The sequence below is a fragment of the Protobothrops mucrosquamatus genome, unplaced genomic scaffold (assembly GCF_001527695.2).
Source record: "Protobothrops mucrosquamatus isolate PMUCROS unplaced genomic scaffold, P.Mucros_1.0 scaffold455, whole genome shotgun sequence".
NCBI lineage: Eukaryota > Metazoa > Chordata > Lepidosauria > Squamata > Viperidae > Protobothrops > Protobothrops mucrosquamatus.
Genome location: NW_015386778.1, coordinates 239462 through 266310, shown reverse-complemented (window position 1 = coordinate 266310; position 26849 = coordinate 239462). Strand labels below are relative to the sequence as shown.

Below are 26849 nucleotides of genomic sequence, written 5' to 3'. Positions count from 1 at the left end.
TTTTTTGTAAGTACATACAAATCTGGAAGTGTGAAAATGTCTATGGAGACATTTGAAAAGCACCTTTGGGACTGTGAGTGTATAGTTAATGTAATTTGTAGAAGACAGTAAATATGCTTCAGTGAAAATGTCTGGAAATAAATATCTGAAATATTCCTTTTTTTAAGCAGATGTAGCAATTTCTCAAAAAGTTTTATACAAAACACTGCAATTTAAAATATGTTTCGAGTTACTAAAACTTCCAAACTCTACCTTCTAAAATGTAGCATAATTTTCAGCAATATTGCCTCAAAAATCACTTCCCTATGTCTCAAATCAAAATCCCTTTGTATATTTAGGAAAACAACTCCCATTATGCAAAGAGATGCACATGTGAACCTGTAAGAAGTTATTGATGTGTATGAAATTAATCCTAACACAAATACATACAATGACCACATATGTATCTATAGACATTTTGAAATAACATTTTTTTCTTCATATGCTGACAGCATATTAGCCTCATACTTGGAAAAAGAAGAGAATCGCTTTGATTCCAAGGGTGACAAATCCTTTCCGGGTTTTTTTTTTTAAAAAGACCACATTCTTATTTACTTTATGTGATGTTTTATGTGGTCCAGACTCTGTACAGACTTTAAAACTTTTAAAACTTAAAGGAATGAGATTGCCTACTAGAATTTTCTTGGTAATGCCGGCCAAGTTCTAAGAACATTCTCTGTAGGGCACTAAATCTTAAAGCTGAATGTTCTGTCCATTTTATTCTGCATCTTCACTCTTCTCAGAACCACCACCAGCTGAGTTGTCTGCCTCATACCTTCTGTCACAAACTTCTTGAGAAATTGTTTCAGCACAGTCATAGAACCTACTTGTAGGTCCCATATGTGTTCGAATGCGAATTCCTGGTTGGTACAGCTGCATGGCTGGGCGATCCTGTGCAGGAAAAAAAAGAATAAAGAAAGAACATAAAGGTTTTGACAAAACTATTTAATTGCACTGGGGATCTCAATGCAGCCTAAGTGAATGAATATATAAAGAGATCTTTCTGTTATTACTTCATATTTAGTAAGAACTAGTCTCTCTCTCTCTCTCTCTCTCTCTCTCTCTCTCTCTCTCTCTCTCTCTCTCTCTCTCTCTCTCTCTCTCTTCTTCTCTCCACTGAGAGGCAAGTATTCAAGCAAACTAAAAAGATGCTGGAGAAAACAGAGCCTGAGAAAAATTGATTACACAAATAGCACCAAATTAACCCATGGAAATTTTTACACTCTCCACTCATGCTGATTAGAACAATTGCTAGTTAAATTCATACAAATACGGATATAATAATATTCAAACAAAAAAATAGTTTCTGGCATACAGAGTTAATATTTTCAAGATAATCTAACATTGGCCTGTCTAGATAATAAGCATGGAGATTGGGATATAAGAGTGCTACAGAAATGTATCATTTTGTAGCCTTCTGCTCCATGCTGAACAGTCTTCATAATGAAATGGCAGAGAAAAACGACAACTCAGATGTAATCTATAATCAATGGTGTAAGATTAATCCACAATTTAAAACACACTTACTTGTGTTCGGAATGTACTTCTTGGGAATCAGATTTGCTTTTCAAAAAACATGTTTAAAGCAAAGCTTCACATTCCTGATAAATTAACTCATTATAATCAGGTTGCAACTGACATAGGTTGCATAATCCATAATGGATAGTACTGCCGTTGCTGCTACATCATCAGGACAAGGCATTCTTTTTGCTACAGCTGCATATAGCCAAAGAATAAAGTGCCATATCAGAAAATACCGATGTTCTAAAAACAGAAGTATCAACAATAAGGCTCTTACGGAGTAAGTGTTCTTTTAAAACGTTTCAGAAATATAAATCTCTCCCTTTTTTTAAAAAAAGGATAATTTGCCCTGGCACTCATGTAAATTTGCTTTGTGCTCTTGTCTTTGTTATTCACCAGGACCAGTGTTATTAGACTATTGTGCCTAATAGGCTTTTTAGAAATAGCATATTAGAATATAAGGTCAGGATTTTTTTGAAGTGGATTAGGTCCTGATAAGTTCTCATTAAGAGAATAGACACTCAATTGTGTAAAGCAGGTGAATATATTTTTTTATTTTAGGAAGAAAAAAATTCATAAGAAAAAGGTTTTGTAATAATTTTATTTCAAATGGGGCCCGTAAATAAGCAGCAAGGGTTTCTTAACTGCTTTGGTTTATAAAATGTGGATTTTTTTTCATGTTATTTCAACATAGCTGTTAAAAGTTTCATGCTAAGATGTCAAAAGCAAATCATCTGTGCCCCTGATGTAATTTTACTAATGAAAGATTATCCTAAATGAATAAAAGAACCTTATTTCTTATGCGCTCCTTTTTGGATGCCATGTCATCACACTTGTCCTCTTTACCCAGTTTGTCTACTGTGTCCACAGTGAAGCTGTAGTTGTAGTTCACTTTCTTTCCTCGGTCTTGGCTGTACCCTTTCTCCCACTTCGGCTCATCTTCGTTCCGTCTCACATATTTGTCAAATTCATAGTGAGTTCTGTGCTTTCGGCCATCTTCCAACCGATACCTTTGTCTCTCAGGTTCTTTTTCACGAAATCTTCTCTCTGAATCTCTTTGTTCTTTATCACTATCATTTTGTGATCTGTGTTTTAAAGGTGAGTAAACGTGAACAATTAATCAAGTGAACGTAAATTTGGTTATATTATTATTAGTGATGACGCAAAAGGAGAAGTTATTGGCTGGAGATGGCTGGTGCAATAACAAAGACGGCACCACCATCTTTCCGCTCCAAATCTGTGTTGTTTTCTTTTACTTTGTTGTAATCTTTTGTAATTTTAAGCTCTTTTTATGTTTATAATTATTTTTATAGTCATTATCTTTTATTATGTGGGCTGCTCAAGCACACCTTGAACCCCAAGATGAGTGGCATATGAATTTAATAAATAATAATAAAAGGAGGCTTACCTGGGCTTAATTTTATATTTTGCATTCAGTTGAAAAAGAAAATTATAAAAAAAGAAAGGTGTATAATGTAAATACTCATTCCGGAATTTCAGCATTTGGTTAAATCTTTTCTTTGTAATACTTTTTTTTTTATTTTTCTTTCTAATCTTCTGATATTAAAAGCTATGGAACTTACATAGAAAAAGCAAAAGAAATTGTGGTAGTCTAATAGGTAATATACAAAAATTCTGATGATCAAGCAATATTTTTGATAGAGCCATCCTACTTTTTAGTAAACAATGAGCACTTTTTTGAATCAATAAGCCTAATAATGATTCTGGAGAACCCAAATCTTACATTCTAACATCATTTATTCCTAATTAAGATAATGTCCCACTATAAGTTATCAGAGAAAGGGACACTTTACTGAATCAGATAGTAAGGGGACTAAGGAATAGTATATAAAGATAACTGGCAATTTGAAAGGGTAAACTAATTAATCTAGATTTTTTTTAAAAAAAGCAAATCAATAAATAAAATATATCTAAATAATCATATTCTTATAATAGAATGTATAAATATATTTTAAATTGAAGGAGCTAGTTAAACAGTTTTGAGATAGAGAGATGAAAGATAACACACATTGCTACATTTATTTCTTTTTCTTAAGAAGACTGTTTTTACTTAAAAGAGGTTAAGATTTGGCATTTTCATTACAGAATTCTAACAACCAACATTAGATATTTCCTCAATAGTTGTACCTTTATATCAGTGAAAAATGAGTTCTTTCAACATTAATTAAAATATGTACGGAAAATGACATTCTTGGTTATATAAAACTGGATATTTCCTCCATGCTTCCTGTTAGCTTGTCACAATGCCATGTTTGATTACAAATAGGAGAAAATCTACATTCCAGATGCACCAGATAGCTGTAAAGGATTGGAAGTTTCTTCAAAGAAAGCAGCTAAGGACTAGTTTGGACAAACAAAACAGGACATAATATGAAGCGGCAGAAATAATGAACATGCAGCCTCTAAGCTGTATAGATCCACTTATACTTCTATGTGTTAAAGAAGGAGGAAGCGATCGTTTTGCTACCAAGAGCTACATGCATCTATGAGTTGCATATTGGAGCCATATTCTTACAAAAGACATAGCAAGAGTAAACAATGGGCAAGGCTTGGTTTCTCACAAATGCGCAGAGCCTTCTCCACTGTTTATCATACACATACTTATTCTTCTGCCTTATCTGTACTCTTAATTTCCTGGAAAGATTGCTGAAAAACAAACAAACAAAAAACACTTTGCTGTCTCGCTTTCCCAAGATTGCCAAAATAGAATGAATGCTATATTTCTGCAATTCAGTACAGCAGAATAGTTTCTGCTTCATGCCTATGCAAAAATTTGAACGAGAGAGGAAATGTGCTGGAAGAAAAAAAAATCAAGGGACTAAATGCAGATCATGAATTTTAGTGTCTACAAGTCTACAACACCGACTGCTGAATTGAAACCCCAAATCCAGATGGATTTAATTAGAGAAGTGACTGCACCAATTCTGCTTTACTTGAACCAGGAAGCAACTTAAGAAACAGCAAGAGGGGGGGATCCCACCCACCCACACACCACCCACACACCCACACACCACCCACACACCCACACACACATGTACCAACCCAGCTCCCTCCGTCAAAATAGGATGCGTCATTTTCCAGCCTCCCGTCCACACCGCAGCCCAGGAAGCCACGGGATCCCGGCAGGTGTGGGGCTGGACTGGGGAGGGGTCCTCCTGCTCCAATTGGGTCCCCCCCTCTTTTCAGAAACAGCGCCCGAAAGGAAAGGAAGGACGGAACAAGCTTCCCACATGGGGGATCCAGCACTCATTGCCTACCTCTCTTTCCTGGGTGGGGGTCGCCCAGCAGATCCACCGGGCTGGCAAGAGGTCCCTTGAGAGAGCAACTGCCACCACCTCCCCTCCCATCTTCCAGTGGGCTTCAGGGGAAGTGCAGGACTTTGGGGGGCGTTCCTGTTCAAAGCGAGCTGTGTGCCTTCAGGGGTTGGGAGACAAAGTAACACTGACCGTAAATGGGGCAGACCCCTTTCCTGGGGCCACGGCTTGTGAGAGGGTTGGCCTGCTCAGTGGAGGCTCCGGCGGGCCACTCCCAGGGGGGATCGCAGGGATGCCTCGCGTGGCTCCCTGGCCCTGTGGACCTCGGAAGGGAAAGGGACTTCCTGGCTGTGCTTCTCCCAGGGGGCGGGGCGCCTGGGCACAGGGCCAATCAGGAGCCCCATGAGGGGGCAAGTTCACATGAGAGAGAAGGGAAGCGCAAGTGCCTCTCTCTGTCTCTGTCTCTGCAAATGGCGGAGGAGGACTGGGAGCTGCAGGAGAAGGCTGAAAGAGCCGCATGCAGCTCCAGAGCCGCGAGTTGCCGACCCGTGGTCTAGAGGAATGACTCTTGAATGATTATTGGACTGTGAAAGTTTAATTGAGCTGACTCCATAAAGGAGTGACAATGGCTTTTCTTTCTTTCTTTTGTTCTCCTACAGACCTGATGGTTGAAGCATTAAATGCCAAAAAAATTTTAAAAAAATGTTTTCTTTTGTCCATAATGTTTTTCATTGTAATAAGTCTGCAAACTGAAATATAAGTTATCAAATATTCTACAATCACGAAATGAGAATTGTAGCTTTACATTTCTATGATCTAGGCCAGGAAAATAAAAGTTAGCATATCATTGCCACTCACCACACAGCTCCAGCAAAATGATTTACTGTAGGAATTAAATTAATTTATTACTGTGCAATATTAAAAAATTAATTCCACAGGTTTAAAAGAATTAACAAAATCTCAAAGCAATAATCAAAAGTGCCCAATAAAGAAATACTCACTTTTCCTTAAGTTCCTTTAGAGAAACTTCCAGTGGCTTGGATTTTAAACTCCCATGTCCTGGTGATTTCTCCCATTTGTTGTCTTCAATATCACATTTTTCTTTTTCTCTGTGCTTTTCTGTAATCTGTTCATCCCCCTTTTCAGGTTTCTTAAGAAGCTAAGGAATATTTTAATATACATGTAGTTATTATAATATTTATCAAGTAGCTACCAAAGCAGTGAACAATAACTGAAATGAGGGATGGGGGAGAGAACTGAGGGTACTTTTTTATTTGAGTGTTTTTACTGATCTTTTTCACGTGTTTCTTATAAACACATGTAAAACTTTTATCAGTTGCTTTTGGTGAAATGAGTTCTTTGTTATGTTGTCACTATTTAGTATTTTTTGCCAAATAGTCTCCTGGACCCTATGCATACCAGGAAAACAGCTCTAGGTCAGATGTAACTATTAATTCAACTGTTCCTCATTATTCCAATATATATGCCAATTCAATAGATTTCTGGAAACAATGGATTTAAATTGGTTAAATTAAGATTCTTCTGGATCTCCCTGCCAAGCTCATTTAATTCTACAGTTTGTTCACTAGTATTCATTTTATTTACATTAACAATATCTTGAATGCGAGGATAAGTGACTTTTTAAAAGACAATAAAATGTTCCAGTTGCCACTTTTCTACCACTGTCACCTGAAATGGCTCTAATGAAGCATTTGAGATGAAGGAAAAGCAAAGTTGGAAACTTTTTTCCCATGAACTCCCTTAAATTAATTTATCTTAGAATGCAGCTCTGCCTTGAATAATGGGACTCTTCTCCTATAAAACACATTCAGAAGGAGTAGACAGAAGTAGGCAAGAGAGATTGTAAGAATGCACTGAAATAAGGTCATCTTACAAGCTAAACCAGTCCTATGATACTTGCTGTTTCAGGTCTTACTGAATTCTCAACACACCGTTAGGATTTATAGAACATTAACAGTATATTAATGACATAGATAATAACAAATAACATAAATCAAGTATGCTATACAGGACCCTCAAATGAATCAGAGGTGCCAAGTTTCCTATGAATAATTTGTACATCTGGCTGTGTAATGAAGGAAATGATTTCCCCTTCACAATTACCTTGCATATGGAGGAAATAACTTTTAAAGATAAATGTTATTTCTGGCCCTCCATGACAAAACTTACACATCACTTTTTTCTTTGTGAGGGAAATGTTGTATAAATTCATTTATCATTTTAAAAAATGTTTCACAAAAACATGAATCTAATATACTGCAAGCTTAGTATCATTAAAAGCACTGAAAACATACTGAAAAATATATTTTTGTTTTCTGCATTACCTTGATTCTTATTTCTTTTTCAGCAATTTTCTTTTGTTTCTCAGCTTCTTTTCTTTTGCGTCTTTCTTCCTCTCTGCGTTTCCGTTTCTCATCTTCTCTTAGCCGTTTTTTTTCTGATTCTCTTCTCCTTCTTTCTTCCCTTTTCTCTTCTCGAATTCTCTGAAATATTGGAAAAGGTTACCGTTGATTTATATTACTATTACAAAAAACTGAAGTCAATATTTAAGTTATAGTCCAAAATACTAACATACCTGTTTTTCTAATTTTCTATTTTTAATATATTCCAAAAGTGGGGTGGTTCTTCTAGCTAAAACACAAAAAATGTGATGTAGTGTTCCATTCCTAAAATAAGCATGTTTTATAATACTTGTTAACATTTAAGCTTTAACAAGATAATTAATAAGGGGTAATTAATAATATTTCATTTGGTCTGTGGGTTATTAAAGAAACATTTTTCTGTATTGCCATTTCTCATATTGCTAATGAATCTAAAAATCAATAAAGTAAGCCTTACAGTTGCAACATCAATATAGAAGTCTTAATAATAAGTTTTATTTTTTCCAACAAGTACTTTTCCTTGTATTTTCAATAATTTGAGTACAAAGAACATTTATTTCACTTTTGATCTGATGGATGAGATTTTTTATAGCTTATACCTCTTTTATTTATGTTTAAATTATTGAAGTGCATATTTGTGCAAAATGTATGTTTCAAATTTCTGTAACGCCATAGCTACTGATAGCTATTATTAACATTAATAACAGTTAACTGTTGAGTACAATATACAGTAGAAAAAGTTCACTTGTGTATGCTACTTTTTTACTTCAATGGGAAAAATAAGGAAGAACTCTTTGGTAGACTTATAATAATCATATGCAGCCATGGAGAAAACTGGAAATTATTTCTATTTCAGTTCATTATAGTTTTATATATTAATGAGGACAAAGTTCCATTTCAAAGATAAGAGATTACAAAAGGATAGCTATTAATAGTACCTATGTTAATGTCTAAATGACTGCTTTTTAAAGATTTCAGGTTAAAACAATAATTATTATTTTATAACTATTATTTTATAACTCTTTCCTAAAAACTCAATGTGCTACATGTACCTTAACATAAAAAATATTATTAACCAGGTAATTTTTAAATATTATAACCCAGGTAGATTGGGATCACAAGCAGATTTGATCAATGCCAGAACCTGCTTCTGCTTTGTTTGGGCAGGCACTTATCTAAAACACTAGCACAATCTGATGGGTTCCCATTTGCTTCCTGCCTCCATCCTGCCTCCAACAGCTAGTGTTTGCTCATCTCTGCATCTTATTCACAATATTCCCCTTCAGTGAGTGTTAATGTAAAGTTAGAGGGACACATGGCATTGAATTTTCATATTTAGTTCACTATTTGTAAATAAGACTCTCAATAGGACTTTGCTCAAGGCCAATATAGCCACAATGAATGGTCTACATGCATCCTTCAGCATTTGTTGGCTGTACCATTAGAGTGGCGATAAATATCAGACCACAGGTGTAAATAACTTCAGGGTAAGGAACAATTTTAAAAGAGCTGATGACTCAAGGATGATAAAAGGAATCATAGCCATTTTTGTTTTGGGGAATGAAAAATTAATGATCTATAGTAAGGTGAAAGTTCTATACATTTTGCAAAGTACTTCATATCCTCCATGCAATGTACGGAGAAAGCCAGCTTTGAAGCAAGTCATTGCTGAGATTTCAATGATAGCTTGCACACGCAATCCCACAGATTTTGCTCATCTAAAACTCTATTCTGGCTTTGCAAGGAGAATCCATTTAGCTGGCACATCCATAGCTATATTACTGATTCTAGATGAGAATTTGCTCCCACTCTGCCTAACTGTCAGCTTGTTAAAGCAACATGGAGAGAAAAGAACAAAGTTTCCAGTTTTAGGTGCAGAAATTGCACAGCATATGCACCCAAAGCTGGATCTCTATTAAAATATACTCCCACTCTATCTAGACAAATTGGCAACAAGTTCAGATTATTTAATAGTAATTGCTATAAAGAGATCAATCACAATAAAAATAATTACCATAAAATAAAACTGGTACAAGAAGTGAGGTTGGCAATAAAAACAAAAAACCAACCCTCAGATTTGAGGAATTATGCAAATTTAAGTAAGCTCATCTTTCCATTTAAAACTATTTTTAAAAATGTCAATGCTTTATTGTATAGCAACAATAAATATTATTATTTTATCAAGTTGCCAGGTTTATGATCATTTTATTTGATATATAGATTGAAATTTAATTGTTAAAAGTGGTAGATTTATTTCTTGTCCACTCCTAGGCAAAATGAAACCATTCATTTATTTCATAAAAATGGGGGAAGGATGTCAGATAAATTAAATTATCATTTTAAGGGGTCATGGCAAGTAATGTTAGGAAACCTTCATATAATCTAGCTAGCTTTTCCCTAGAAATATGAAAAGTCAAAAAATGCTAAAATTAGTACTGAATGATTAATAATTCCTTGCCTTAGCAATTGAATATATTGCTAAGAAAGTCCAGTTGCCTCCTGAAAAAAGAACCTTTGGGACAACCATACCCAGATGACTGAGAATCTCCATAGAAAATTGAATATATATATATATATATATATATATATAACTCGCAACATCATGTGACGTGTCGCGATGTATCATGACTTTTTTTCCATTGCCGGCAATGGGGTGGGCGCAGTTTTGGCATGACACATCCGGCCCGTGGGCCAGCAGTTTGACACCTCTGGTATAGGTGGTTCCTTGCTCAATAGTAGTAACTGTGAAAGGGATCTCGGTGTCCTAGTGGACAATCACTTAAATATGAGCCAGCAGTGTGCTGCAGCTGCCCCAAAAGCCAACACAGTGCTAGGCTGCATTAACAGAGGGATAGAATCAAGATCACACGAAGTGTTGATACCACTTTACAATGCTTTGGTAAGGCCACACTTGGAATACTGCATCCAGTTTTGGTCACCACTATGTAAAAAAGTTGTTGAGACTAGAAAGAATATAGAGGAGAGCAACAAAGATGATTAGGGGACAGGAGGCTAAAACATATAAGGAACTGACCAAAGAGAGAAGCAACCTAGAACTAAAGAGAAACTTCCTGACAATTAGAACAATTAATCAGTGAAACAACCTGCCTCCAGAAGCGGTGAATGCTCCAACACTGGAAGTTTTTAAGAAGAGATTGGATAGCCATTTGTCTGAAATGGTATAAGGTTTCCTGCCTGAGCAGGGGTTGACTAGACGACCTCCAAGGTTCCTTCCAACTTTTATTATTACTATTATTATTATTACTATTATTATTATTATTACTATTATTATTATTATTACTATTATTATTATTACTACTACTACTACTACTACTATTATTATTATTATTATTATAATAATATTTCTGAATGGTATGTGGACATTATTGTCCAAAGGCAATTTTAATTTTTTTTCCTAACTTATTTTAATTATGGGTTGACTTCATGTTAATATCTTTTTTATGAATCTTAACATTTATACAAAAAAGGAAGATTGCACTGAAATACCACAATGCAATTGTGCTAAGAACAATTCTAGTAATTTATTTTAGGAAAACAATAAATAAAGCATGAAATAACAAAGGTCATTGGAAAATATACTACTTAACTGGTGGCATTTATTCAAATATCAAAAACACAATTACAGTGGCCTCTGAATCCTCAATTCATAAAAATTGTGTGTATTTAAGTGTTTTGCTACTAGATTCATTCAGGATTTAAATACTATTTAATATATTTCCTAGACTAGCCATAAAATATTTATATGGATAGTTTCCCAAATTCATCAACACATTGTCTGTACTTAGTGTAATGTCCTTTAGAAAAGCTGCCGTGAACATAATTTTTTAAATGACTTAAGAGGTTTAATAAGCTAGGTAAAAACATGAACACCTAATCAGAAGAGCTTTTAATTACTGAATGGAAAAAAATCAGCTTAACAAACCAATGAGTTCTCTTGTTTTTGCCTCAATTTCTCCCAGAAGCGTTTCAGGGTTGGCACATATTTTTTCTTCTTCAGCGCAATAACTTTCTAAAAATTTTCTATATTCTGGATCTGTGAAAAATATAGAAAACAAAGTATTGCAAAAGAAGCTTATCTTAAAATACAATAAGTAAGTTGGGAAACTGTTTCTACCATCAACAATAAAGTGTACCATCTTCTATGCTTCCAGATTTTGCATCTTTCTTCTTTAGTTTCTTTTTAGAAATCTTTTGGAATGGTGCAAATTCAACAACAGCAGGATATTCCAAACCTTTAAAAAATCACAAAGGAACAGAATTATAAAGGATACTTAATTTTAAAACTGAAGTTCTTTTGAGAACAAATGTCAGAATCAAAATGGTTTATCCTATTTTTTCTGATCCAAGCTTATTACACATAGCATCAAACCAGAAAAGGAAATCAGTACACAAGAGCAAACTTCCATGAATCCACCAGATTTACAGTAACTGATCACATCAGGATCTCCTTCATATTGCTTGAAAGAAGTTTCCTTCAAGTCATTATTCCAATGAAATCCAGGAAGGTCCTTTTTTTAGCAGCTGAATGGGAATAGTTTGTCATTACCCTTTTCTGAAGTGATTTTTCTATTGTGGAATTTAGATTAGACTTCTGGTAGTCCAGGTAATCTCCTCTCAAAGTACAAAGCAATTGATGCCAATAAATATCTTTATAGCAGTCCACCACAAAGGCACTAACTTTTATGTAAGATATATATGTTCTACTTCACTTGAGCTTACTTTCAGTTATATAGCCAAAGCTTTAAGTATTGGAAAAGAATGTAACAAAAAAACCCAAACACATTTAAATAGAATTTTGCTTTCGAGAATTCAGTGGATGGTCATCAGTGAGATCAACTGTGGATCCACAGATCCAATCTGTGCTTCTATACTTGTACTACAGATATTCCTTGACTTACAATTCATTTAGTAACCGTTTGAAGTTACAACAGCATTGAAAAAAAGTGACTTATGACCATTTTCACACTTATGACTGTTGTAGCATCCCCATGATCATTCGGATTTACATTCAGATGCTTGACAACTGGTTCATATTTATGATGGTTGCAGTGTCCTAGGGTCATGTGATCCCCTTTTACAACCTTCTAACAAACAAAGTCAATGGAAAAGCCAGATTAGTAACAACCTGTTACTAATTTAACAACTGTACTTAACAAATGTGGTAAGAAAAGTCATAAAATGGGGCAAAACGCACAACACATTTCTCACTTAGCAACATAAATTTTGGGCTCTATTGTAGTCGTAAGTTGAGGACTACCTGTACAATCAAACACTCTATGAGGTTTGGAGGCTACATAGATAGGAATTGTCTGGAGCTCTTACTATAGCATTCAAAAACACGAAGTATTAGATTATGATTGAAATTTTTGAGGAAGCACAAACCTCAATGTTTCTTTAGCTCTATGCAACTTTTTATAACTCCAAACATTTTTATAGATCCTTGCCACAGTAATTTTTGAGTTACCTTTATTGTCAATGAAGACATAGCCATCAAAGCGATCTCTAAAAAGAAGGATGTCATCGGGATTTCTAAAATTAATATATGCTCTTGAGTAGAGGTGGGGGAAAAGACTGCAACAAGAGTGAATTTCAGTTACTTGTATATAACTTTTAAAAGGAAAATTATAAAAATATATGTCTCAAAGAAAGCAATCATTATATTTATATATTTAATGAAAAGATAGGCCATCAGAAATGCTATGGCTAATGAATTCTTAATACTCATTAACCTCTGTACAAGTGTGCTATTATTCAACCAACCTAGTTTTTGTGGACTTTACCTTTAAGGTTTGAAAGCCACTATTCCTACTTTGGCTGCAAGTAAATTGAACAAAAAAGCCCTGGAAAACAATGGAGGCAGGTTAGATCAAGTGGCCTTCCATTAAAAGAGAAGAGATTCTGAGCAATAATCAAGTGATGAAAACTAAAACTTCTTTTTGGTACTAGTTTCCAATGAACTCCCCAGTTTCCTAGTAACATCTTATACTAAGGGGTGATTTAACTTTTATTAATAGATTGTAACTGCTTCAGTTTGTACAACATACTAAATCATGACTCATGTGCTAAAGCCATAATGGCAGGTTTTGTACAATATTGTATGCCAAAATAATGAAATCATACTATGGCCTACTACGGTATATCACCCTAGTCTGTGAACACAGGTATATGATAGTGATCATATATGGTATAATAAGCAAACAACTTAAGATTTTATATCTGGACAGAATTTGGTTTTTTTGCCTTTTTGCCTTTTCCCTTTCCTTTTGATGCCTTTTACAATCTTGCATACTTTAATACTCTTATGGTAATATAGAAAAATTATACATTTTGCACTAACAATCATAGTCCTCATGATGACAGAATCAAACAACCAGAATGCTGTAAGCCGAAGATTTGTGCTATTTGATATTATGAAGTTTTCTCTAAACTGGGAATGTTTCAATTGCTTTTTGAGGAACACAACATCACGTCACAGAACAATGTTCCATTAAAAATCCAGATTACAGTAAAAAAATTACATTCCAGTCTCTGAAATGGCTATAAATAGCCTGATAGTCTCATTAGAGGAGGCAGTAGTAATATATGATGTGATTTAGTTTTATTTAGTTGCAACTCTTCACATAAGAAGATGATATATATGGGAACCAGTTTGATCTAGTAGCTAAAGCAACAGCATAGAAATCAAGGGACTGTGAGTTCTAGTGCCACCTTAGCCATGAAAGCCAGCTGGGTGACCTTGGGCCAGTCACTCACCTCATAGGATTGTTGTTGCAGGGAAAATATGTTGGATATGTTTGTTGCCTTGAGTTATTTGTAAAAATAATTAAGGTGGGATTAAAAACAAATACATACGTACATACATGAATAAATAAAATTCTCAGAAGATCCACTCAACCTCACTATATGGTCAAATATTGTCCATTCTTAAACTATTTTAGTTAAATACATTAGAAATACATTTTAATGTTTCAAATATGCCTGAGAGAATATTCCTAACACATCCAAATCCTACATGACTTCTGCTCCCTGCTGTGAATCTCCCCAAATCAATTTGATTGATTTGAGTTCTAGTGCTATGATAATTACAGCAGCACATTCTGTATAGAATGAATGGCATTCAATGGCATTAAATGTGTCATTAGTGAACAGTAATTTTTATACATACTCTGTATTAGAAACATTTTAGATTAAAATGCATCCTATTGATATTAGTGTAACAGACAAACATGAAATAAACAATTGTCTTGCTTTATACAAATACTCACCTGGGATCAGAGGAACAAAATTCAAAATAATCATGAGCCGGAAGTGGATGGAGTTGTTCTTCTAGCTGCTCTTTAGTAAAGTTAGGGGGAAGCCGGCGTATAACTACCTGCAAAACAATACAGGTAAAACCGAGAGCAGACAACCGTTTTACTCGTGCCAGTACCCTCAAAACAAGCTTACTGTTGCTAATCTGCACTTTTGAAAAATACACCTCCCATTAGAAATATTCCTATTTTATATAATATTCTCGAGAAGCACAATGCTGTCCGCGTGTCATTTCGCTACAACTTTGGGCCCCGGTGTTGTCTCTCAGCCTCCCTCATTCCTAACCGGTCTGTCTTGAAGTGAGTGGCACTGCATTAATCTCTCTTGAACGGCCACCTCTTTTCTCATCTTAGCGTCCCGGTGGTACATGAGGCAAAGGACAAGGATGATGATGATGATCATGAGGGCTGTCCTGGTTGCTTCTGTCCTCGTGAGGATTTGAAAGGAGGGTCCTATTTGCTCCAGGCCAGACAAAGCAGACCCGTGTTTCTGGCCAGGAGGGGGCCGGACTCAGGCTAGAGAACCGGAGCCCAAATGCACCTCTCAGCATCGCTCCGTCCTCTCCGCATGTCCCTGGCGCGGTCCCCTGCACTGCCCCCCCCTTCCCCGCTTTGTCCCTCCCGAAGGCCCCTCTTTGTGCTCCAGGTACGGTAGCTCCTCCCACTCTCCCCCCCCCCGCCGCTCTTTCCTCGAGCACGCTGTCCTTGGTGCTGGAGGGCAGCCCTTCCCTTTGCCCGCCGGCGTCTCACTTTGCTCAGCGTCGCTCTTTTCTCTTCCCGTTGTTGCTTGCCCGGCGGCAGCGCCAGGTTGGAGGGCGGCGGCGGGGGCGGCGGGGGCCCAGGGGAGGAGGACGGCGTCTCTGACACACGACGCGGGGATTCTCGCTGAAGTGGCGCCTCCATGGCTCCGGCTGTAGGACAGAAGAGCCTCGCGACCCTTAGCCCGACGGTTACTCCGCCGCTTTTAAAGCTTCAGCCCAGCTTCCTTTCACCCGCTTTCAACCGCCAACCTTTGCCGGGAAACATCGCGAGAGCGGGCCCCGTGCCCAAAGAGGGTCTCGCGAGAGCTAGGGGATCGGGCAAGGGGTTGGGGTTGCTAAGGGATGGCTCTCGTGCAGAAAATCGGCATTTCGGGTGTCCTGCACCGGTCATCTTTCACGGCTGCGAAATTGGCCCAATTAGTTCTAAGCGCCTGATAACCCATCAGGGACTCACCGTTCATGGCACCATCAACATTTCTATTTATGACTATAAATCTTCTCGATTTGTACCCCGTATTTGAAAAATTGAGTCGATGGTGCTTTTTGGTGGTCTCCCTCCCTTCCGCCCCCATCCCTGAGTTTTCAGGATGTATGCACGTTTGATCAGTCTAAAAGAGAATCAAAAAATAATGTAATGCAAACTCACCTGTTCCATCCCATTTTTTTTTCTTGCAACAGCCTATCTGCAGATCTTTTTTCCTTGTTTTTATGAAGAATAGTGGTTAATACAGCAGGAAAACAGTTAAATAGTAGGCTACCCTCTTTGACTATGGCTATAGGACAGTTGAAATTAAATTTCAGAATTATAATGAAATTCTTGTGTTGCCAGAAGTCAGAGCATTTGAATCTGGCTTAGCAGTATTTATATTACAGCTTTCAATGGTACCTTTACTTATGTGAACTGTCCTGAAACAACAAAATGCTTCAATGTGTACTGCTACCCATAACTTCTCAGTTGTTAAGGAATTCATATTTATGAGCCTTGCTGTGTAACTGCAGGGGTAACCATGAACACCTCTTCCTCTTCTATCCCTTCTTTGAAAATTTTAATCAACTGTGTTTGACTTCTGAGTTTTTCTGTGGTTTTGCCCCTTTACTGATACTCAGTACTTACAACCCTACTGCTATCTTTGAACGTAGTAATTGCTTAAATCTTTGCAAAAATATATGACTTATTTAGCCACTAATCTCTCCAGGGTCAGGAAGATAATCAAGAAACCATAAAGTCGAAGAAAGTGACAAATATTAGACGGACAGCACATTTACTATCACAGTAAAAACGATTTGCCTACAATTCAGTGAAAAAAATGAATTCAGTTGATAATTTTTTAACAATTATATGTAGAGATCAAACGAAAAATTTAATTCTGAATTAAAGAATAAAATATAATATCAAAACTACTTTTTTCAGGACATTCTGACACATAATTAAGATGGAAAAAAGCAAAGCAGCAATTTATCAGTTCATGGGTACAGAAACATATATATTGTAATCCAATTTGATTTTTTGTTTGTACATTCACTGTCTAATAGCAGTCCCACGATGCAGTGAAAGTTAAAAATACATTATTTTGAATAAAATTGATATAAACAAAATACTGTCACCATCTTGGACAGTTCTCTGATGGCCACATGGTATACATAGTTATATAAAACAACAAATTCAGAAAGGGATGAATGATAAATTACTTAATGATTCTGCACAGTGATGAATCTGCACCAATATTCTAAGGTCATGTACTATGGTCTGACATGGATGTTTCTAACATCATGTCACTTTCATTCATTTCGATTTCAAAACTTTCATCTAATGGAGGGGGTTCATCTGTGGTTTTTCTTTGATAAGATGCTTCCAATGCCATATTGCTTTCTTCTGTGGTTTGCCTTTCTATATCAAATTCCGATGCACCCCATGCAGGGGAGAAGATGTTCTTCAATGTCTTCATAGTACGCACATCAAAATCATAGCATCTGAGTTTATCCTTAATTGCAGTCCCTAAAAGAAATCGCTTAGGTTAATTTTTCATGTAATTAAGACCTGTTTGACATGTCTTTCACTGTCTGATTATTTTTCTTTGTTGCATGTTGCGGGGTTTGAGAAGTTTATCAGTAGTGAAGGAACCTTGATTTCAACTTGGTACATATTAAAATATGTTTTTCCAAATATAATGTTTATTAAAACTTTAAACAAGAAGGTATAAGATAACACTAACAGACGGCAAGAAAGGAAAAATAAAAGGGAAAGCAAGAAGAAAGCAGTAAGTGCAAGAAAAGGAGAAAAGGTAAAGAAAAATAGAAAAGAAAAAAGTACCAAGAAGTGACTTATGATATTCTTCACAACAATTATAATATAATATATATAAAAATATATTTTTATCTTCATTTTATTATTATTATTATTAAGCCTGGTCAATTATTCACTATGCTAAATAACTACATATCATACATGTTTCTTTGAGGTAACCACCACAGCCAGTGTGGGAAGACACGAACAAATATAAGGAGCAGTACTAAAATAACAACTTACCAATGTAGGCTTCGGAATCCCCAATATACATTTCTATGCAATGTCCAAGCATAGTAACTGAAAATGTATCATCCCTCCTAAGACCAAGGGCCTGTTTCAAAAGGACAAACAAATAAACCTAGCTTTTCAAGTATCTCTAACAGATTAAAATTTTCTAAACGATTGTCCTTTGTAGCCAAAATAGTATCAATAACATACAAGGGAGAGATATCAGCATATTAGGAAGAATTATTCACATGATTTGCCACAGACCAGGGTCTTTTAGAAATATCCGATAGTGAGAATTCATTCCTCCCACCAAACAACTCAGGTGAACTAAGCAGCATGTTGAATACAAACAGAAAGTTAATATAATGTTAATGGAGGAAGGGAAACAAGTAAGGGAGTGGTGACAATCCTGAACATTTTGATATCCTATGCTTTGAAGTTGTGATTCTTTAATGCACATTTTTGTTTGTACAAATAAATATATACTGAATAAAATACACACATACTGTATGAAAATAATCAATTGCACTTTCAAAGTTTCCCATCAGACTGTGTATGTATCCAATTGCAGAATACGTGGAAGCATTTTGAGGGATCAAGACCAGAGCTTGACGATGGTATTCAAGAGCTTCTTCATATTTCCTTTTAAAATAAAGATAAATAATGCATTTGACAAATTACTACAATATAATATATAATTAGAAGGATCCTGTAATATTTCTGTCTTAAATATATATTCTGCATTCCTCCAAGAACTCAAGACAGAATACAAAGAATTCCAACTTCTACATTTTTTTCCACCCACAATAAAAAGCTAGCTGTATGGCTGTGAGTTTTTATGGGTGAGGAATACAGAAATATTACTCAGAGTTACTTGATAGTGAGCTAGATGGCATATAAATTTGATAGATAATGGATATCCAATCATAAGTGTGCACACCCTTTTATAAGTAGGGATGTCGCTATATTCAGAATTAACCAATCACATTCAAACTGATGTTAAATAGTAGTCAGTACATTCTTGCAATCGATTAAAGTGACTCTGATCAAGTCCATATAAAGTTCAGCTGTTCTAGTAGGATTTTTCTGAGATTTACTCAGTTGCCTCTTGCAGCAAAAGGCATGGTTTACAAAAAGCTTAGAAAGCATCAAAGGGATCTCATTGTTGGAAGGTATCAGCCAGGAGAAGGGTACAAAACTGTTTCCAGGGCATTGGATAAACCATGAAACACAGTGAAGACAGTAATCAAGTGGAGAAAATAAGGCACAACAAGGACAGTATCAAGTACTGGATGTCTGTCCAAAAATGATGAAACAAGAAGAAAACTGGTTCAAGAAGTTGCCAAGAGACCTACAGCAATATTATAAAGAAGCTGTAGGAATTTCTGACAAATACTGATTGTGTACTACATGTGACAACAATCTCCCATATTCTTCATATCTGGACTGTGAAGTAGGATTGCAAGACGGAAGCCTTTTCTTACAAAGAAAATTATCCAAGCCCAGTTACATCTTGTAAAAATCTACATCAGGTCTAACAAAAGCATGTGAGAAAATGTTATGGTTTGAATCTTTTGGCAATAATTCCAAAAGATATCTTGGAAACATAAACAACAGTGAGCATCACCAAAAATACACCATACCCACAGTGAAGCATGGTGATGGCAACATTATGCTTTGGGGCTGCTTTTCTTCAGATAGAACTGTGGCTTTAGTCAAGGTGGAGGGAATTATGAACAATTCTGGAACAAAACTTCAGGTCTCTGCTAAAATGCTGAAGATGAAGAGGAATTTCACCTTTCAACATGACAATGGCCCAAAACATACCTCCAAATCAACAAAAAATGGCTTCACTAGAAGATCAAATTTTTGGAATGACCTAGCCAGAGCCCAGTCCTGAATCCAATTGAAAATCTGTAGGGTGACCTGAAAAGGGCTGTGCACAGACGATTCCCTTACAATCAGACAGATGTGGAGGTCTTTTGCAAGGAAGAGTGGGCAAAGATTCCCAAGACAAGATGTGTCATGCTGATAGGCTCCTACCCCAAAAGACTGAATGTTGTCATAAAATCAAAATGTACTTCAACAAAGTATTAGTTTAAGGGTAGGCACACTTATGCAACTATGTTATTGTAAGTTTCTTTATTGTTATTTCTCCCCCCCCCAAAAAAAAGATTTGACTTTGTTTTTCAACTGTATTGTACAACTTATGTTATACTAAAGGTGGAAAAAATTCTGAAGTGATATATCATGGACTGATTATTTTAAATCTCAAAAACTGGCATTTTAATAGGAGTGTGTAGACTTTTTATATCCACTGTAGATAGGTAGGTAGGTAGGTAGGTAGGAAGGTAGATCTATCTATCTCCCTAGTCTAGTCCAACAGGAAACAAATAACTAAAATAACAAAAAATAAATAAACAACACTTCGCCATTATACCACACCAACTCTTATAATACAAAAATACTTTGCCTTCACCTTCTGAGATGTTTTTTCCAGTCTATCTATACAGTGCTAAGATTTTTATAAATTATAGAACTGGGACTAACATAAAATAAACTTAAAATAATAACTACTGGTTAAAAAGTTTTTCCCCTTTCAATCTCCATATTTACATACTTACTTCAGTTTTCTGCACACATGGCCCAAGTTATTCAGTAAAGGTTCCCATTTATCTACAGTCACCTGTAGCAAAAGAACATCACATATAAAGAAATATCATTCTGAGGAAAGGCCCCACTCAAATAAGGTAACTTATATTATTATAGTATGTCAGAGAATTTCCATGCGTGTATAAGGAGTTCTTCAAATGGATTAGATTTAATGCCATTAAACCCTTTTAAAATGACAAACTATACAATATATTATAAATGAATAAATAATTCATTATGAATTCTTTTTCAGTAATGTATAACAGGAGCCAGAATACTTGGGGTTTCTTGATGGATATTTTCCCACTGAATACCAATAAACTCCCTACGTTATAAGTTCTGGTTAGATTTATTGAGAGGTTTACTAAGCAGTATTATTTTGAGCATATAATTATCTGGAAAAAGACAATATTGGCTAATAAAAATTTAAACAGTAAATTAATAAAAGTTATACTGACCATGATTATGCCCATTTGCACAAATATTGGAATCTGCAGCTATTGTCAGCCCTGTATTGCAATATGGATGAGGAAAACTGCTGTAGGAATTCATTTGTTGGTTTTGGTTAAGCGTTAAGGTATCAGCAGTATGTTACTGATACTCAATTGTATATCACCACTCTTTGGCTAGGCCAGATATGCTGTGGAGATTCTAACCTATGTGTCTAGAAGCCATGAGGACTAGATAAGTTATAACAAGTTCAGATTAATTCTGATAATGGAGTGGATATTTGTAGGTGATAAATCTGTCTTGATATGATTCTCTAGCTCAGCTCTGGACAGGGTTCCATCCTTTTTTAAGAAGCAGCTCACTACTTTTCAGGTCTTCCTGTATGCATAGTTGCTGCTCAAGTAGCAGATTGAGGGAGTGACCAGGGCCTTTGCCCAGCTTTGATGGATATGCAAACTGTAGAGATTTTTGGTTTAGAAAGACCATCTGAATGTGATTCATGCCATTGTCAACCCATCACATATTCTACCCTTGAAAATGAATTGGAAGCTGCAATTGATCTTAAATGCAGAGAGTTGGCTACTAATAGGAAAAAGTAGGTTTGGTAACATATTTGTTTTTCGGTAGTTTCATTGGCTACCTATAGGCTTTCAGGTCCAATTCAAGGTACTGGTTATCACCTGTGAAGCCCTCTATGGATTGACACGATACTTACAAGACTATGTATGTGCATTCTGAAGTCTTCATCAGCTGAATACTGGAGCCAAGAGATGTTCTACACTTATATTTTAAAACAGCACTAACTTGTAGCCAACAGTCTTAGTAAGAAAAATATATATAACTAAATACCTCATTTCCAATAGCTTTGATCTTTTCTAGTGCATCAAGAAACCACTTTTCTGAAGTTTTCCAGCTGAAAGAAAATAAAGCACTTCATAATAGATATTTAAATCTTTTCAATTTCTTTTTACAAAATTATAAATGAAAGGATATTTTATTTTGTGGATAGAACATACGATGTCTCAATTATATTTTTTCAGAAATATAGGTATTAATCCATTCTATCATTGTTCATATTCCAAGGCACCGGTGAAAATGTAATAATCGCAGACTGAATTAGGCTGTTTTTATTATGAGCGTGAAAGGAGACCAAGATGCTGAAGTCAACATAAGATCTCTCCAGTCACCTTTGAATAAAAAATACATGTGGGTACTGCTTTGACAGATAGATACGAAATTTATAAATATGGATAGGACAGAGTAAACCAAACTTTTTAAATATGGTTGCTCTTCATCCAAAATGCTAATAGACGTTCTTATTTCTCTGTTTCTCTTACTGCCTTGTGAATTTATGAAAAGATTATGGCTGATGAGAACCAGTTTCTATTTCTCAAAAAAACAAGTGTGTATGAAGCACTGAAACATTAAACATGACCATGTCTTAAACACTGTGATATCTTCAGTGCATATGAAATAAACATGTCTTTGATTTTCTTTCTTTTGTTTTTAATTATGTTATAAGCTTAAACACTTTGGAGGAAAAAATGAATTAAGAATGCAGCACTAAAAGTATCTTTTAAAAAGCTGACACATTTACATGCTTTTCTAAAGTCAGCAATTTGTGAAATTATGGGGGGGGTTAATACAGGAATATATTGACTATTTAAAGTTGAGAGAAATAATTCTCAGGTTTTAAAAATAACATAGTCATGGAAAGAAAAAAGTCATTGCTCTGTCAGCACATATTTTGTTTCTTATATTAAGTTTCATAACTATAATAGCAGTAATAAATGCTGCTACTGTAGCCCTGTAATTTAATCTAGTATGCAGAATAATATGCAGTATATAGCAGTATACTTTCACGCGTACAAACTGTCATAAAAAATACTTACTCCCCATTCTGAAATGCTACTACCCCAACTTCATGCATAACAAAAGGATCTTCAGGTGCAATACTTAAAGCTTGGCTGAAAAAGCGTTCAGCTAATTTTGAATTGTTAGTCAATCCATACTCCAATCCAATGTACAACATTGGCAAATGGCAACTGCAATAACAAAGATATTTAAGATAAAAGGGAGAAAAAATGTATTTACTTTTCAGCTACAACACAAAACTATCAAAATACTGTAAATTTTCATGTTTTTTATGAAACCATAATAAATCTTACAAGCAGAAAACAGATCCATGTTACAAAGTATATCCCCCCAAAAATATATATTCCATCCACCAGTTCATCAAATACAGTTCCAAAGTTCAGTTATACAAGGTTAATATCTATCCTAGTGTAAATGCTAACCTGTTTTAATTCCATTTTACTTTAAATATGAACATTCCCTCATTAAGACATTGCTATCAAATTGCACTGATATTACAAACGAAGGCAAATATACGTGTCCCAGGATAATGCAATAGAATATAGCTTCCAAGATCTGCAAGTGGGCATTGCACACCATCCAGGGGCTACCTTAGAAGGACAAATCATGCACTGCATAGATTGCTTGGAAGTGGGAGATACTTCTAATATAATCTACCAGATCCTCTGCATGGATTGTCCCTGTGACTATGTAGGACAGACGGGGAAGAAGCTAACCACCAGACTGCAAGAACACAAATGAGCAGTCAGACGAGGAGATACAAACTCATTGGTAGCCTGTCAAGTAAGTAGCATTGACATTGCAATGAACAAGGACATACATTCAATGTATACATTCAAGCTACTAAAATTGTTGGCTGTGCAGGTACAAAGATAGCCAGGGAAATGTCAGTCAACAGGTGTGCTGATTTATCACTAGCTTATTAGGTACTTAGGAGCCAGGGACTTGGCAACACAAGGAAACAACAGCCGATATCAGCCATCAACATCCCAATGAACCAATAAGAGGGTACCACATAAATATGACTAATAGGATAGTCCAAAGAACATATTCTAATAGAGAGAAGTTCCCTGAGGATGGGCTCAAGAATGAGCCCGAAAGTTCAGAAGAGTAAACTTCTGGTCCTGGTGATCAACCCAGATTGGAACTTGCATTCCTATTCCGTGGGAGTTGGAATTGTGACGTACCCCTTCATCAACTGGGCTGCTGTGAAATACGCAGCCATGGCCTGATCATGCTCACTCTCAACTGCAAATGAGTGTCCATATGCTATCCATGCTGGCCCATATGTTCTCTCTAGTGTAGTGGCTTTACTGAAACAGAAAAAAAAAACAATTTTCCAAAACAACAGCTTATTAAACTTGTAATACTATAACTACTTAATAAATAATTAAATTCTTAATAGAAATGCTATACTTCAAAACATAGATTTTTTTAAAAAAAGAAATGACAAATGTACTTCTTAGCTTCAAATTCTCAGGAAGTAAAACTTACCTGAGGTATCTTCTGGCATGTTCATTTTTATGGCCAACCATGAGATAATAGCATCCTACAGCAAACCAAGAGACCTAAAACCAAAAATTAAATTAAACAGAGATTATTACAGAAATATAAATTAGAAAAGCGAACACTTCGTGAATCTAATAATACTACAATATATAAATGCAGGGCCACATATGTTCTGTGTCTTTAAAAGGCATATATGCAAATGTTTATACTGTACTCCCTTCATTGCACTTGTCATGTTTTATATTAATCTTTTAATCTTTTAATGATTTTATTGTAATTATTTGATAGTGAGCTGTCCAAAATTGTTGAGTCAGATGGCATACAAGTTTGATACATTATTATTACTCTTATGTTTTTAACTATTTTGATAGCCTTGCTCTGACAAGTACATACAGAGTTGCCAGTGATTTTTTTTCTGTACACTTTCTTGAAAATTTGCTCCTGTTTGAAGCAATTCCTTATTTTTGCAGTGCTGAATCCACAGCATTTTGTTGCTGAGAAAATCTTTTTTTACATGGCAAACAGAAAGCAGAATGGATTCTAATAACATTATAAGTATTGTGTGTATTTAAGATAGCATGATGGTAAGTAAAATAACCCCTTCTCTTTCATTCTGATGCATTCTACATTAAACTTGGTAATATTGATAACTTTAGTTTAAATAAGAATATCCTACCAGAATCCTAGCTATTCCATTCTGTGTTTCCTTAGAATTTCTCTGAGGCCTTGGAAACATAACTGCTTTTTTACATGCTTGAATATTCTTTTTCTGATCTTCTCAGCATTGCTTTATTATATTACTTGCATTCTTATTAACAATGGCCTCTAGAAAAAAATCTCCAGCATCTGATTAATGAAAATCTGTCATCACCTTGCACTTTGGCAACCACAATATTTCATACGACAATGGAATGGAGCAAATTCCTGCTCCAAAGTTTAGAATAAGTATCAAAAACAAATGTTTAATTCCCCAGAGTCAGAACTCTAAGAGAGAGAAATCTAGAGAGAATCTAATGCCAAAGTCTACCTTTCCTCAGAAATTCTTTACATGGCAAGGGTCCAAGGCCTACTTTGCAAAAAAGAATATTATTCTAATATACACTTCCACATTTATAATACAGCTGTTACTCATCCTGGCAGATTGATCAAATTCAAATATTTAGATTTATTGCAACCTTCTCACATAAATTGTGTCTGAACTGGAATGTTTATATTGGAGGCTTTCTTGAGTGTTGCACAGTTTGTGCACAAATCAGCTTTAATATCCTCATCTAGACATATCAAATTGTGTATTTCACTATATACAGTCTAATGTTGATCTTTTGTTTAAATGATAGCAGTGCTATTAAAAATAAAAAATACATAACTTACAGGATTATTTGGATACAAATCCACCAGTTTATGAGAAAGATAGAAAAGTTCTAGAAAAATAGAATGAATATGTTCAGCAAGATTTATGTCAAACACAATAGAGAAATTGTATCATGATTTTAAAAAGTATGCAAACTGAAAAGAAACCAGACTAAAAATATTTTTAAATGATTAAAATAATAAAATGATCGAACAAGTGGTAGAAAGTTACACTATAAAATCTAATTTCCAAATGTCCTTTCTAACAGTTTCAAAAACATACAAAGACATCACTTACTTTAGTCTAATTAACAGATAACATGTAAGCTGCATATTAATTAAAAAGTAGTATAGGTATAATTTTCATTTACTGGATCGATTTCCAATTTCCATTTTTTAAGTTGCCGACTTTTTTGTTAGAAACAAGTGTCTGAATGGGTCTCATCCCTACCAACTTAAGTCTTGTTTTTTTCCAATACGAATGAATCAATTTTACAGTGTCTTGGTGACTTTGCACTGAAATCTACATGCTTACTTAGAAAATGGTGAATTAAATACTGTAAAATTAGGTGCAATATTGACTCATTTTAGTTACATATTATAAATTATAAAACACAAAATCATTTTTTTCTTGTAAAAGGAGTATCTTTTTTAAAGTTCTTAATGCAGACCCAAAAGTATGGTGCAATATTTGAAAAAAATAATTAAATCTTACAAGCAAACTCTTGGGTTAATATTATTAAATACTGAAATCATTACATCACAAATAGAAAGGAAACAGAACCTCTCTCGGCCCATTGGCTGAAGTACAATGAAGGGGTGGCTGATGAAAAATACTGCCTGCCCGTCCAGGGCCCACTCACCTTGCTGCCCAGGGGCTCCTCAGTAGAAAAAGTGGCAGGAGTGGGAGTGACTTACAAGAGGGATTTGCAACCCCCTGTTGGCTTCCCATTGAAAAGAAGGCTGCAAATGGTGATCATGAGACTGCAGGGCGCTGCATCTTTAAGTGCAAGCCAGTTGCCAAGCATCTGAATTGCAATCATATGACTACAGGGATGCTGTAACTGCTGCAATATCAAGACCAGTCATAAATTGCCCTTATTTCGCAATAATAATAATAATAATAATAATAATAATAATAATAATAATAATAATAATAATAATAATAA

General features: G+C 35.3%; 2 protein-coding genes across 2 annotated transcripts in view; both read right to left on the bottom strand.

Annotated features, from left to right (window-relative positions):
* Nucleotides 1-581: 581 nt before the first annotated feature.
* UPF3A (UPF3A regulator of nonsense mediated mRNA decay) lies at nucleotides 582-15471 on the bottom strand. The gene is made up of 10 exons (XM_015816474.1): nucleotides 15319-15471; nucleotides 14524-14630; nucleotides 12723-12829; nucleotides 11392-11490; nucleotides 11181-11291; nucleotides 7432-7487; nucleotides 7181-7339; nucleotides 5837-5994; nucleotides 2351-2645; nucleotides 582-930 (listed from the first exon to the last, which is right to left on the bottom strand). Exons 1-10 carry the CDS (start codon nucleotides 15469-15471, stop codon nucleotides 757-759), a joined length of 1419 nt encoding a protein of 472 aa, XP_015671960.1. The 3' UTR covers nucleotides 582-756.
* Nucleotides 15472-16577: 1106 nt separating this feature from the next.
* The window catches only part of CDC16 (cell division cycle 16), a 21380-nt gene continuing 11108 nt past the window's right edge, over nucleotides 16578-26849 (bottom strand). Inside the window, exons 10-18 of the mRNA XM_015816473.1 lie at nucleotides 25702-25751; nucleotides 24316-24389; nucleotides 24009-24134; nucleotides 22839-22991; nucleotides 21796-21859; nucleotides 20469-20530; nucleotides 18351-18486; nucleotides 17857-17947; nucleotides 16578-17325 (exon numbers count right to left, since the gene is read on the bottom strand). Of these exons, the coding sequence (XP_015671959.1) occupies nucleotides 17063-17325; nucleotides 17857-17947; nucleotides 18351-18486; nucleotides 20469-20530; nucleotides 21796-21859; nucleotides 22839-22991; nucleotides 24009-24134; nucleotides 24316-24389; nucleotides 25702-25751 (1019 nt within the window). The 3' untranslated portion in view covers nucleotides 16578-17062. The remainder of the gene's footprint in view (nucleotides 17326-17856; nucleotides 17948-18350; nucleotides 18487-20468; nucleotides 20531-21795; nucleotides 21860-22838; nucleotides 22992-24008; nucleotides 24135-24315; nucleotides 24390-25701; nucleotides 25752-26849) is intronic.